Raw genomic sequence first — 15,562 nt, forward strand, 5'->3', positions numbered from 1 at the left:
GGCTTGAGGATATATTTGGCATGATTTTCCCACAGGCATGGAAAACAAAAATGCAGAAGGCAAAGTGGAAACATGGTAACTTATGTTTTGAGACTGGTTAGTGATCATATTGGCTATGGGATTCTGATAGTTCAAAAAAAGAAGTGGTGGTAATAATGTGGAAATTTTAAAAATGATCTTTATTGACATTGCAAAATCTCAATACTCTAATTTTTGGGGACAGGAGAAAAATAATGTGAAATTGCCTCTGCATGCAGGGCTGTAGCCAAGGGGAGGGGAGAGTTAGGGGTTTAATCCCCCCTGAAAATTTTCAGTTCTTTTTTTTAAAAAAAAACCTGGTTTACTCATGAATTAAAATTAAAACTGGCTAACCAAACCCCCATGAGTGTCCACTGAAGTCTAACTGTCTTGAGTGTCCACTGAATTTTATCGATTGACCCTAATTTCTATATTATTTTGGGTTATGGAACATAATTCCCTAAAAAAAAGTTTCAAACCCCCCCCCCCCCCCATTTTTCTGGCCATGGCCCTGTCTGCGTGTATGTTTGTGTGTTTTCATGTGTCTATTCTGGGACGTGTTAAATGCACAGTCTCTGTTGTAACACTAGAACCAGCTTGTGGAAACTTAGGTTGCTAAATAAATCGCTGAAATTTAATATCAACAAATACTTGTGGAACAGGGTGTTCATTGTCACACACAAATATTCTGACTATGTGGGGCTCTGCTTGATTTTCTGTAATTATTTCACTTGTTTTCTGAAGAGGAAAACAATGCTATTGCAAATCGGGTTTCTGCTGGAAATTTTAGCCACTTTACAGATCCCAGTTCCTCCGCAGAAACAACTTTACTATCACATAAGAAGTACATGAAGGAGTTTGCCTTTAGATGAATCAACAGGGCAATAATAGCCATGTTGAGCCTTTCCAAACCATATAGCTGTGTTGAACAGGAATGTTACAATGAGGGCTGATGAGGCCAATGACTCCCAATAAGCAGTGGAGAAATAAGGATATATTTGCTATATGCTGAGTGTACAGTGCTCCATGCATCAATGAAACAATATGAATTCATAAATGCCTGTAAAGTAGCTCTCACCATGAATTTTTTCCCTGGAGGAAATATATTTATGTCTAGCAAAGGATTCAAAATTTCATTAAAATCACAACCAGAAATCGTATTCTTAATCAATGAGATTATTAAAAGAATTGTAAAACTATAGTACAGTGTTGTCGAAGGCTTTCATGGCCAGAATTACAGGGTTGTTGTGTGTTTTCCGGGCTGTATGGCCATGTTCCAGAAGCATTCTCTCCTGACGTTTCACTCACATCTATGGCAGGCATCCTCAGAGGTTGTACAGTGCTTGCAACAGCTCCTAGGATTTGAACTAAAAAACCCCAGAGTAGATTTACAACCCCACTAAAGCCGGTTCCGGACAAGACTTTAATGCAGATTCAATTGGGTATCAAAACCCGACTGGGCCCGGATTAGAGTCCGCACACCGGTCCAACATCAGTGCTTTCCTGTGGGGGGGGGGGTATCCAGAGGTTCTCCTGGTACCTTCCGGAACACTGAGACACCCAAACCACCACCCCCCCCCCCTCAAACCACCCCCTTACTTGGCCGCCATTAAACTGCTGCTGGAACTCTCCTGGCATATAGAAATGATGTGCCAGGAGGGGGGGAGCAGGAGCAATTTTCCTCCCCCCCCCTTCTCCTGAGGCATCATTTCTACGCACCAGGAGAGTTCCGGAAGCAGTTTAATGATGGCTGGGTAAGTAATTTTATTTTTAAAGCCCTTTTTGGGTGGTTTTGGGGAGGGGGTTAGAGCCCTCTCAGGTATTCCAGGCTGATTCAACCCAGACAGGGCTGTGTGGACTGCCGCATTGGAAGTCCCAGAACTTCTGAGAGGGCAGTCCAGACAACGGCCGTAATGGATTAGACCCGGGTCTTTCAGGAAGACCTGGATCTAATGCACTATCAAATTAATTAGGGACAAAGCAACGTTTTTCTGCTTTGTCCAGAGGGAAGGCATATTTGGGTTCCAATCCATCTTCATCTACACAAACACAACACAGAGAATCAACAAAAATAAACACAAATGCATCAGACCTAGATATTATTCCAAACAAATAACCAAAATAGCCCGTTACAGCAGAAAAAAAACTTTGTAAGAACCAATGCTCATTTTGCAACATCTACTGATAAACAAAAGCACCGAATGTTTTTCAAAAGGTAAGTTGTAAATGACCCTTTATGTTTTGAAGCCAAACAAAGAGCCAAACAAAGCTGACAAACCGCTGCCAGAAGTTATGAATAAGTATAGTGGACCCTTCGGATCTGTGGGCTCCAGATCTGCAATTTGTGGAAAGTGAGAGAGTGACTATATGACAGCGCTAATTTATACACAGTCAGGTATATTGCATTTCCAATATAGATTCATGTTAAATTTGTAGTCAATTATTGACACATTTTTTCATATTTTTGAGAAGTATGTGCAGGACCATTTATATAGATTTCCATACAGATCTTGATAAATAAGTCCCAATGTCAAATGTAAAACCCAGTGTGTTTCGTTGGCTGATTTTTTCAACTAGATTACATTTGGTGTTGTCACCAAAAACAGGGGTCAGTCATTGTATGTATGTAGGTCAGGAAGTATTGTGGAGTACTGCTCCTTGCAAAGAACCTAAAGCAAGCTATTGTGGATGCACAATTCATGGAAAGGATTTGGCTGTAGTTCTGTGCAGAAAAAAAAGACATGCCCATCCAGGCCTATTGCTAATTCCAGCTAGAACAAGCAACGGAATCAATAGGGTATAATAATATTATAATAATATAATATGCTTTATTTATATTCCGCTCTCTTTCCCTGAGGGGACTTGGGGCGGATTATGGAATACACATACAGCAAGCATTCAGTGCCGTCATACAGTTAACAAGGACAGACAATATATAAACAGAGGTAAAGGCATTTCCCAACTTATTTCTGGCATTTTGGAGGCTCCAGCCATGGGAGGAGAGGGGTGTTGTTGCTCCATCTTCCATGCCAAGGAGCTTTGTCATCCTTAGATGTCCTCCCAATCTGTGTCCTTAAGGGCACCTTTATTACCTCTCCGATAAAAGTGGTACCTATTTATCTACTTGCATTTCTGCCTTTTGATCTGCTAGGTGGGCAGGGAACTGGGGCTGACAGGCTCCTATATAAGTATTGATTTGGTGGGCCTATTCCAGTTGGGATTATAATTGGATTCAGGTTGCATAATAACATCAACAGAATAGAATAGGAAACACACTTTCCCCCAATTAACATCTTTCACTTGTGTGTTCTGCCAGATGATTGGGTGTAGTAAGAACGTGAAACATATGAACTGCTTATGGTATCCTGTAAGTTACTTACACATGAGCAAGTTCCTGAGCAAGTTTCTGACAGAGAATTATTCTCCCACCCTTGCACTCAAACTGAAAACCTGTTACTGTCTGGCAGCTGTCAATGCCTGAGTGGGGCTGCTGCTTACAAGAAGGTGGGGAGGCATTCGAACCATCAAGATCTGGTGGTTTTGAGCCATAGGAGAAAGAAAGCAGGATGCACACCATTTGAGAGGATATCCTCACCCTCCTCTTCCATTAGACTAGCTGATTCTCTATTGTCTGACTTGCCTCTCCTATCTCTTCCTTCTTTACTGGTTGAAAGAAACTACAGCTGCCAAACATTGGGAAGACATGGAACTGCACGTGTAGAGCTGCACATATAAGGAGTATCTCTCTCTGTGACTGCATATAGATTTCTTCCCTTGAGGGTGGTTCGAGTACACAGGAATGCTGTCATGAACCCTATGGGAACCATATGCAACTTGAAAATTGAGAACAATGTATTTGCTAGTATTGCATTGCAAGAAACACTAAAATGCCAAGCCAAAGTTGAGATAAGTCCAGCAGCTTTATAAATAAAGATCTTTATTTAGAATACTGTTAAAAACATTCTCAGCATCCACATTGTATAAATATATAAAGTTAACATTTGGCACAACAAACCAAGCAACATTAAATATGCAAGTTTTTGGTTTTGTTTTGATGGGTTTTTTTTCTGCAAAGCAACTCTTATTTACACGTATACAAAATAAGTAGATAATTTTATTTTAAAAAAATGGTCCAAAACCTTTTCTGTATATATGTGGCTGGCTGTACTTCTAAGGGAAATGGCAAAGGAGGGCTATAAACCCACTCACTCAGATGGTTTACACAGAACTAAAAATCAAGCAGGAGTTAAGCAGTCTTTGTAAAGGACTGCTAAAGTGTTTCTCTAAAACAAGGTTTCCCCACACTTTTAAAGTACCGATTAAACATATTAGCCATTTCATGGCACACAATTCTAAATTCCCTCTATATACAAATTAAATAGCTTTTGTTGATATCCAATAAATAAGAGTATTTTGAAGTAATACAAGCTTGGAAAATATATATGTGTGTGAAAAGGAATTATTAGATACATTAAAAAGCTGGTTTTAAAAAACCCAACACCCCATGAGTGTTGTCTTTTGTAATCTTTGGAAGGCGAGTTTAAGAATTATTTGTCGGCAATCTTGGAACAGTCCTCCAAGGCTGCTGCTAGTCTGCTGTGCCTTTATAGCACTTGGTAGATCGGATTGCTGGCGGCGTTGCTGGTAGCTTCCTGGGGGAGCTGAGTACAGCTATTTGGGGAGGCAGTTAGGGTCCCAGGGTCACTCAGGCTGGATCCATCATGGAGCGAGCAGGGGCTCCCCTCAGCTCCACTGTCAACCACAGGCAGGGAGGGACAGGCTGTGCTCTCCGTTGAAATCCTCTCCACAATGCTCGACAAGCAATCCAGGCTGGAAACCACGGAACTCTTCCCTTGCTTTGAATCTAAGGACAAGGAGGCAGTCAATCTCAGAAGCCATATTAAGAAGAGGTTGGGATATTAATATTGTTTCCCAATGAAATCTCACTTTTCCATTCTGGGGCTTGTGGTCCTGAAAAAGTAACTTTGCTAAGCTCTGCCCTCAACACACATCACAACAATCAGTATCAACTTTATTTATACCTCACATTTTCCCCAAGACTGTGGGTGCATCTACAATGCAGTTTGACACGAGTATAACTGCCTTGGTTCAATGTTGTATAATTCTGGGATTTGTAGTTTGGTGAGGTTCTAGCCCTCTTTCACAGAGGTTAAAGACCTAGGAAAACTACTACTCCCATAATTCCATAGTACTGAGCCGTGGTAGTTCCAGCAGTGTCAAAATTGCATTAATTTTTCAGTATATTTATTATGTTTCTTTAATACCCCACTTTTTCTCTCCACAAGGAGACTCAAAGTGGTGTAGATGCACCCTGAGGCTGAAGATGGCTTACAAATTAAAAAGATCACAATTAGAAACATGAAATGCCTTAAACTATTAACCATATGTAAAACATATACTCAAAAAAGGATTTCAACAGGGGAAACAATACCATTTGAAACAACAGAGCATTTTCAGCCCTTTTGATAAAAATCTTCAGCTCTAAAAATCTATTAGAATAAAATCAAGAGAAGGGCAATGGAGGTGGGGGCATTCTAGCTTCCCTAGGGAAGAAGTTGCAAAGTCCAGGGGCAGCCACTGAGAAGGCCTTCCCTCATGTTCCCGGCATATCTAAAAGTGCAATGCTGTGTTTGCCTGCTCTAAACTAAACTCTGTTGAGTTGAAGGAAACCAATTCCCCATTTAAGCATCTACAGGACTGCAACATAATCACAAGGCTTAAAGAGAGGTGATTCCATGGAAATTAATGCCAAACAGGCTATTAATAAAACTGACATAGTCAGCTTGGAGAGTAAGGCTCGGCCAAAATTATTTTGAAGTTTAAATCCAAGGATACAATAATTACATTTACTCAGGGTTTAAAAATAAAAACACAGTGGCCTCTGTCCTATTCATAGTTCTGACTAAAGTAGAGACAACGAATAAATGAGACCTAGATCCCATCTACACTGCCACATAATCCAGTTTCTGAATGCAGATGAACTGCATTGAACTGGATTATATGGCAATGTAGGGTCATCAAAACCAGTTCAAAGCAGTTAATCTACATTCAGAAACTGGATTATGTGATAGTGTAGATTCAGCCTAACTTGTGTATTGGCTCACCACTCAACAATCGATTCTATGCCCAATTTTTGAGTGGATTCAAACTGGTGTAATTTCAGGGACAAAACGAATTCATGAAAATAATAAATACCTCATCATAACAGTGCAAATATGTTTGATTTGAAACATTTCCTTCAGAATATCCATATAAAAGTGACAAACATCACAAAGTGTGCACATATGTATGTGCTCTGTTTAGAGATCTTAGCTTAGAATAATCAACTGTTTTGTTCAAAATGGGTACTTACCGCTTAGTGTTTCTGAATAATAACTGCTGTCATAACTATTCCTTCTGCGGGAATTGCAAGGCGGTCCACTGTAATCCATCTGAAAACAAAACCCAGTAATTCAAAACATTAGATCAGAAACACGATCAGGGCAACCAGGTGAACACATGTTTACATAGACGCTTAAATCGGCACACCTGTCATTTCATTTTATCTATCTGGTGCAGGAAACAGAATTATAGCCGTTTAACTGTCCAGGGGATACATGTTAAGTAGAGGAACACAGAAATACCATCTCAGAAAAATTAGACAATGAAAATGTTGTAATGGGTTGAAATGGAGAAATTATCTTGACAATTCACTGAGTAGTTTTAAGAAATAGATGAAATACTAATGATGAGGTTTGATTAGTAGCTCATACTGATCAATAGAAGTGTAAATATTTTGAATATATACAAAGTAGTCTGAATTATCATTCATGCCACTGATAGGAGAGTTGAAAGTCAACTTTTAAATTCATTTATACTTGTATTTTTCTTTTTAGTGACAGTTTTAATAGTCTGTTGCCTTATACATGCTAGATTGCAGTGCAGAATAATTGTAGTAGTAAATTATATATGTTCATGTCTTGTTTTGTGTTATCTTCTATTATTGTAGCCTATATATATATATATATATATATATATATATATATATATATATTAAAACATTCACCAAGAAAAAAAAACAAATCTCGATGGGATAAAAGTCACGTTAAAGTTTTACATTTTTCTTCATTGATAGAGACCCTCAAAAGTAATGCCTTGTTCTTTTAAAGAATGACCATCTTAAAACATTTCCTCATTCTGCTGAGTATCATGCTTTTTTTTTGTGTTAACTGTATTTGACAGAAAACAGCATCAGTACAAATTTTTAAAGTATCATTCCTGTCCCATATTAGAATATCTAATTCCACACAGCTGTGTAAAATCCACATTGAACTGGATTATACAGCAGCGTGGACTCAGATAACCCAGTTCAAAGAAGATATTGTGGATTATCTGCCTTGATATTTTGGGTTATATGACTGTGTGGAAAGGCCCTAAGTCTGCACAAAGAACTTCATGACTGAGGAGGATTCCGAAACTATGCCCCTCATGCCCAAAGCCAACGCCTTAAAACAGACACTTGCTCTTTTGTCACTGTATTTCAACTATTCATCCAAATATAGAATACAAGGAAACTACAGGCCAACACCCCATTCTTGGGGCCCTTCCACACAGCCATATAAGCCAGAATAGCAAGGCAGAATATCCCACAATATCTGCTTTGAACTGGGTAATCGGTGTCCACGCTGCCATATATTCCAGTTCAAAGCAGAAAATGTGGTATTTTATTCAGCTTTGTGGAAGAGGCCTTGGATAGTGAATACCACAAACACAAACCTTCCCTGCTCCCAGTGTCAAATAAAATATTAGGAGGAATTTTCCAGTTCTCTGGATTTTGTCCTCAACCCTCTGCCCTCACTGCGCGCTACCCCTTGCCAATCCCTTGCCTGTGTGTGCTGCCCATCTTTGGCTCCCTCTTCCATCAGCTAATGCAAGCATTGTTTCTCTGGAGGCTTCCTTGCAACAGTGTATACATGCACTCTGTTATATAGAATAACATAATTTATATGTTTTTATATGTATTGTCTTTGTTCATGTATTGAATATTTGTATATTTTAGCATAGGGTCTAAGGAAGGCCAACTCTGTTAGTGGCTGAAAAATGTTAGGCTTTTAAAAACAAATAAAGCAAGTGACTATATATTTGCATGTGGAGCTTTGTCTCCTAATTTGCTTTTCATACATACACATCAGTTCTCTCCTTCAGGATATGTACACACCAGTGATTAGACATTTTTACATGAGGACTGCACCCGAAACAACAAAATGGACTGTGATTTCAGAAGCACTTTATCCCGATAATACATGTTATTTTTAGAAGCAAATGGGTATCTATGGCTCTGTGGCTTATTATTTGACCAGTTGCTACTATGCCTGAGCTGAAATGTTTAGTTTTTTCAGTTATCTGCTGACATAGGATCTGATGTTAAAAACCAGTTCATAAATTGTCCAGATGAAAAAGTTGATAAATAGGTAGTCCTATCCTATGCATGTCCACTCAGAATTAAATCTCACTAAGTTCAATGTCTTATGCTTAGTTCTATCCATTTCAACCATGACTGCTGTAGAAAATTACCTTTGATCTTCTACTCAGTTAGAACCTTATACATTATCCACAGCAACAAAGAAATGTGTATTTTTCTCTTTCTCAAAACCTCTGTAGGAAAAACGGGGAAACCTTATCCTTGTCCTCTAGTCTTGTGGGAATGGACACAGAGGGAAAAAGTAGGAGGGAAAACAAAGGCTTTTGTCTCTTTCCTAGAGCTAAGAGGCAAGAACAGGGTTGTGTTGACTACAAAATTATAGCACTATGATTCCAGTTTAACTGTCATGGCTGCATCCTATGGAATCTTGGGGTTTGCAATTTAGGGATGGGTGTTTAAAATTGTCAACTGGTCCCAGGACCCTGTAGGATGCATCCAAGCAGACTCATAATGCAATAATTGTATAGTGTGAAAGGATCCCAGGTTTATTTCTCTTTAGTGAGCAGGCCTGTCCCTACACCAAGGCTCGGGCCACACATAACACATTCTCTTTGACATTCTTACCCATGCTATCCTGGTAACTAGAGTATAGGAAGCAAGTCTTCCTTTTGCCCAATGCTAAAATCAGCACAAGCAGCAAGGTGCAGACCAAGGCCTGCCAACTCCTAAAAAAGCCTCAGTATCTTCAATTGCCCTATAAAAGGTTAAGGAGGTGGAGCCCACATTTCTTTAAGAACAAGTGTCACTGGTCACGTCTCTCCAATCTGGAAGTTCCCATTAGAACCAGGAGCTGTTGTAAGAGATGGGCACTCAACCTACATGGCTACCATGTTTTGGAACTTTGCATGCCTTGGGGCCTGATACTACAAATTAATTCTGGACCTCCTTGGGCCTGAGGCACAGGAGAAGACTTGTTTATGTATTTTATATGCCGCCTTTCTCCCAGAGTAGGACCCAAGGGTCACAGAAGCCAAAACAAGGCATGAGTTTAAAGAACCCACCAAATAGTCTTCTATGGTATCTTTTCTTGAAAATGCTCTAGCAGGGTATATGGTGTGTCCTCTCTTTTTTAACCTTCACAACTGCATGCAGCTGGGCCCAAGGTCGCCTTCTGAGCTTGAAATGAGGATTGAACCCACACATCCCTATTGTAGTCCAACACTCATAAGCTACATTTACTCTGTAGAATTAATAGTTTGACATCAATGCTACACAATCATGGAAGCTGTAGTTTAACAATGCCTTTACCCTTCTCTGCCAGTTTGGGCTGATGTATCACCAGACTACAACTCCCACTATTCCATAGCGCTGAGGCATGTCAAGTTCAAGCAGTGTGAAACAACATTACTTCTACAGTTCAGATGTACCCTCAGATGCTACCTATAATTTCTCTGGTTAGCAGATATTAGGAAAAGAGAAAGAAATCTTGTGACCTTGTTGATTTAGGGAGCTAGGCATGTAAACATGATCACCCTTGTGTGGAAGTATGTTGAAATCCATTTGCTATAAGCAGATTCCAAAGGCGAGAACCAGTAGTCTGAAGTAGTTTGAGCATTAGGCTACAGCTCTAGAAACCAGGGTTCAAATCCCCACTCAGCCATAAAATCTGAGTTACATTGGGCAAGTCACTCTCTCTCAACCTCAGAGGATGGCAATGGCAAACACCTTCTGAAGAAATGTCGCCAAGAAATCCTGTGATCGAGTTGCCATAGGTCAAAAACAACTTTAAGGCACACAACAGCAACAACAAAGACTGTCAACATCAGACTTAAATTATTAAATACTCTTTTGAAAACCGCTTCATGGCTGGAATGTAACTTATGGAAATAATAATGGCATTTAAATTAGTAGGCCTGTTATTTCCAGATTTTTATTGACAAAAATAAATTGTAAAATTATAAATTTACTGTAAATATTTTTATTACAGAATCCAAGGTATAGAAATAAAGTTTTATTTTTATTATTATTTAAATAACTGAAAGGATGTCACACTGAAGAGACAACAGGCTTATTTTCTGCTGCTCTGGAGACTAGGACTGGGAGCAATGAATGGATTCAAACTGCAGGGAAAGATATTCCACCTAAACATTGCTGTTGGGCAATGGAATATGTTGCCTTGGTGCATAGTGGAGTCTCCTTCTCTGGAGGTTTTGAGGTTGGGTGGCCTTCTGTCAGGGTGCTCTGAATAGGAACAGGTTGGAGGTGGCGGACTGGCCAGGGCGTCAGCTTGTCTGATGCCAAGTGTATCCCCTTAAACACTCTATATCAGTGGTTACCAACCTGTGGTTCATGGACCACCAGTGATCCACAAGAACTAAAATATGGTCTGTGGCCTCACCCTTACTATTACAGATGACAACACAGCCCAAGTAAAAAATATTTTTCTTGGCGTCTTCATTTTTAGGCCTGTTCCTGGGGTTATTTGGGGTGCTGATTCAGAAAGTCGCATTGGATAGACCACATCAGCTCTCGATTATCAAGTATGGTTTTCTGTGGATGAGCAGATGACAACTATTGGATGGCATATGCTGTGTATCAGAAACTATAGCTGATGTGGTCTATCCAATGCAATTGTTTGAATCAAAACTCTAGCTAACCAAACCAAATCTAAAGTTGACCAAAAATTGATTTTTGTAACCCTTTTGGTGCTAATGTTGGAGAGTGGTCCCTGGTCAAAGTGGTCCCTGGTCAAAAAAAGGTTGGGAACCACTGCCTTAAACACTCTAGAATAGATGACGGAGGGCATGCCTCAGCTGGCAATCACTATTTAGGCCAGGCATGGGCAAACTTGGGCCCTCCAGGTGTTTTGGACTTCAGCTCCCACAATTCCTAACAGGCTTGGGGCCCTTTCTTTTCCTCCCTCTGCCACTCAATCAAAAAAGGGAAAGGGAAAAGAAAAAGGAAGGGGTCTGAGGCTGTTAGGAACAGTGGGAGTTGAAGTCCCAAACACATGGAGGGCTGAAGTTGGCCCGTGTCAGGAGGGGTGGGTTGAAACTTTTTAGCGAATCATGAAGAGTAGTTCCATAACGCAAAGTAATTGAGAAATCAGGCTCTATTGATATACTTCAGTGGACACTCAAGACAGATAAACTTCAGTGGACACTTAAGGGGATTTGGTTTTTCTTCTTTTTTTCGTGTCAGGAGCAACTTGAGTTGCTTCTGGAGAGAAACGTCTGCAAGGATGTTGCCCAGGGTATGCCCGGATGTTTTGATGTTTTACCATCCTTGTGGGAGGCTTGTCTCATGTCCCCGCATGGTTAACCAGTTTTGTTTTTGTTTTTTTCGTGTCAGGAACAACTTGAGTCGCTTCTGGAGTAAACCAGTTAAAAGTCACGAATAAGCCAGTATTTTTTTAAACCTGAACAATTTTGGGAGGGGTGGACCCCTAACTCCCACCCCTAGCTAAAACCCTGCCTTTTGGTACTAATGTTGGAGAGTGGTCCCTGGTCAAAAAAAAAAAAAAGGTTGGGAACCACTGCTCACCCAGTCCCCCACTGGCCCTTGGGGTCTCCTCCAACGTGCTGATGCCTCTGTGGCTGGGTTGTTGTATGTATTCCGGGCTGTATAGCCATGTTCCAGAAGCAGGCATGTAGGGGGGGGGGGGGCGCTTGAGGGGCTTCAGCCCTCCCCCCCCCCCAAATTCTCAGGGTGGTCCGTGAGAAGGCCTTACATTTATTATTTAAACTGTTATGTTTATTCGTATCATGATCTGATCACCATGCTCAATATATCATCATCATCATCATTTAATTACTTATTAATTGCCCTCCATCCACGATGCTCTAGGCGATTTACAAGATAAAATTGTAAAGGATAAAAATATATACATACAAATATTGATAAAATTAACATAGATTAAAAGCTCTAGTAAAGAGCCAGGTCTTGAGTGCTTGGGTAAAAGGCCCTAACTCACGCATGGCTCTCATATAGGGCGGCAAGGCATTCCATAAGGCAGGGGCAGAAATAGAAAAAGCTCTGCGTCTGGTCCTTTCCATATGCATGGGGGTATTGGGATAACGATACGAAAGGTTTGCTAGGGTAGACCCTCTCCCGCTCAGACTCACCCCCCCCACCAAAATCCCAGCCCCTCCCTAAACAAAATCCTGGCTACGGGCCTGTCCAGAAGTATTCTCTCCTGACGTTTCGCCCACATCTATGGCAGGTATCCTCAGAGGTTGTGAGGATGCCTGCCATAGATGTGGGCGAAACGTCAGGAGAGAATACTTCTGGAACATGGCCATACAGCCCGGAATACATACAACAACCCTGTGATCCCGGCCATGAAAGCCTTCGACAACACGCCTCTGTGGTTATTTGCTCAAGGGCCGGGGCCACAACCGAGGGTCTCACCATGCCGTCGGAGCAGTTGGAGCGCGGGCTGGAGGCGTCGGAGTCCCCGCTGTAGTGCTCCAGGGCCGGGTAGTAGGCGCCCCCGCTGCCGCCGCCGTCCTCCTGCTCGCGGAGCAGCGCCTGGAGGCTCTCGATGTAGCGGATGGCGTTGCGGAGGATCTCCACCTTGGGCAGGCGCTGGTTGGGGTTGCTGGAGGTGCAGCGCTTGAGCGTCTCGAAGGCCTCGTTGACCTTGCTGAGCCGTCGGCGTTCGCGCATGGTGGCTGCTTTGCGCCGGTCCGCGTTGGTGGTCTTGCGCTTGCAGGCCTTGCAGGCCCAGAGCAGGCAGCGCCCGGCCGCGTGGTGCCCGCTGGGCGCCCGGATGTGCTCGTCCGCCTCGCCGGGCCCGCCGTGGTGGTGGGGCTCCTCGGGCTTCAGCAGCCCGCCCACGTGCACCAGCCGCGGGTCCAGGTCCTCGAAGAAGTGCATGTCCGAGGTGTTGAAGCAGGGGTCGTCGTAGAAGTCCTCGCCCGCCGCCGACGCCGCCGCGAAGGAGCAGAGCGAGCCCTCGGGCATCTCCATGGGGCCCAGCACCTCCATCGGGGAGGAAGAGGGAGAAAGGGAGAAGGAAGGCAAGACCACGGGAACGCCAATGGCCCCTTCCTTCCTTTTTTCTTTCCTTCCTCCCTCCCTTCGTTCCCCGGCTGCCCATCCACCAGCGCCACGCCGGCTCCTATTTATCCCCGACGGGGGGCGGGGGGGCCTGGGAGGGAGGGAGGGAAGGAGGGACCCCGCCCCCGCAAAAGGGGGAGAGAGCAGCCTCGACGGCGGGGAAGTTCTCCCTTTCCTCCCTCTCTCCGCCTCGAAGCCCGCTTTCTCCTCGTTGCACAGGGAAGGGAAGCCACGCCGCTGCGCTCGGACAGCTGTGCCCAAATCCGCAGCTATTTTCCTTGGGTCGCCGCCTCCAAGTTTATTACTTTCTCCCCTTCTTCAACTAACCCTTCTGCCTACAATATGCTGCGCTAGAACAAAGCACGTTCTCTATACCAGGCATGGGCGAATTTGGGGCCCTCTGGGTGTTTTGGACTGCAACTCCCACCATTCCGAACAGCCTCAGGCCCCTTCCTTTTGCCCCTCAGCCGCTTAAGCGCCTGAGGCTGTTCGGAATGGTGGGAGTTGCAGTCCAAAACACCTGAAGTGCCCAAGTTCGCCCATGCCTCCTCTATATGGCTGGATCTACACTGGTTTATGCCGCATTATAGTATAGATCCAGCCTCTCAAGCAACTTTGATTTCCAGTTTTGAATATGTTTTTAATGGATTTAGACTGTATTTTTCAATACATTTGTCTATTTGTAGATATCTTGGGAAGCTTTTAATGTAAGCCGCTTTGAGTCTCCTTGTGGAGAGAAAAGGCAGATTATAGATGATGATGATGATACTAACACTAATAATAATACTTCAATAAAGTTTACAAATAAAATGAGTTTTCAGCCGAAATGTAATTTTAACTTTGGTTTTATTCGTCTTAAACGGATGTGAATGATTGTGTCTCCATATTAATATCAAGGCAATGCAGAGTTTATGGGTATAGTGTCGGGACTGTATATATAATCATTCTCAAACAACCAGACACTGCGTTGTGTTGTTGAAGTCTTTCATGGCCGAATCACTGGGTTGCTGTGAGTTTTCCAAGGCTGTATGGCCATGTTACAGAAACATTCTCTCCTGACGTTTCGCCCACATCTATGGCAGGCATCCTCAGAGATTGTGAGGTCTGTTGGAAACTAAGCAAGTGGGGTTTATAATTCTGTGGAAGGTCCAGGGCGGGAGAAAGAACTCTTGTCTGCTTGAGGCAAATGTGAATGTGGCAATTGGTCACCTTGATTAGCACAGAATGGCTTTGCAGCTTCAAAACCTGGCTGCTTCCTGCCTGGGAGAATCTTTTGTTGGGAGATGTTAGCTGTCTCTGATTGTTTCCTGTCTGAAATTTCTTTGTTTTCAGAATGTTGCTCTTTATTTACTGTCTTATTTTTAGAGTTTTTTTTAAATACTAGCAGCCAGATTTTGTTTATTTTCATGGTTTCCTCCTTTATGTTGAAATAGTCCTCATGCTTGTGGGGTTCAGTGGCTTTTCTGTTTAGTCTGATATGGTTGCCTCCAACAGACAAGAGTTCTTTCTCCCACCCTGGACCTTAAACAGATATATAAACCGCACCTTACTAGTTTCCAAAGGACTTCTGGAATATGACCACACAGCCCGGAAAACTCACAGCAACCCAGAAGCTACATTTATCCGGCATCTACCAATTCCTTTGGATGCCGGTTAACCGAGAGTCTATTGTATATATGTGTGTTGAGAGAAAAAAAACACAGAAGAGAAAAATTGCAGGCTGATCTTGAAAAATCAGAGGTTGACCTCGAAATTAGGTGTTTCGGAATTATAGCTTCTGTGATGTTTCCATTTTGCTCTGGTTCCAACTAATCTCTGCCCCCTTCCATAACTTTGGAAGTGACTTCGAGGTCTTATTTTGTTTTGTTTCACCTCCGTGTGGATTTCTTGTTATTTTTTACACATTTTTATCGGTTAGATTTAAGTGGTATTTTTGGGGAAAATTCAACCAAAATGAAACAAAATAAAAATATATTTTGCGGTTAGTTTGGGTGTTTATTTTCTTCATCACGTGGTGAAGATATTTCATAACAATCTGTTTTGCTCCCAAAACCCATCGAA

General features: G+C 42.3%; 1 protein-coding gene across 1 annotated transcript; it reads right to left on the reverse strand.

Moving 5' to 3' along the window:
* Positions 1–3,938: 3,938 nt before the first annotated feature.
* Positions 3,939–13,557, reverse strand: myod1 (myogenic differentiation 1). The gene is made up of 3 exons (XM_003214742.4): positions 12,851–13,557; positions 6,392–6,470; positions 3,939–4,882 (listed from the first exon to the last, which is right to left on the reverse strand). The coding sequence occupies exons 1-3, from the start codon at positions 13,427–13,429 to the stop codon at positions 4,623–4,625; spliced, it is 918 nt and encodes a 305-aa protein (XP_003214790.2). The 5' UTR covers positions 13,430–13,557; the 3' UTR covers positions 3,939–4,622.
* Positions 13,558–15,562: the final 2,005 nt, after the last annotated feature.

Source organism: Anolis carolinensis, chromosome 1 (genome assembly GCF_035594765.1).
Source record: "Anolis carolinensis isolate JA03-04 chromosome 1, rAnoCar3.1.pri, whole genome shotgun sequence".
NCBI lineage: Eukaryota > Metazoa > Chordata > Lepidosauria > Squamata > Dactyloidae > Anolis > Anolis carolinensis.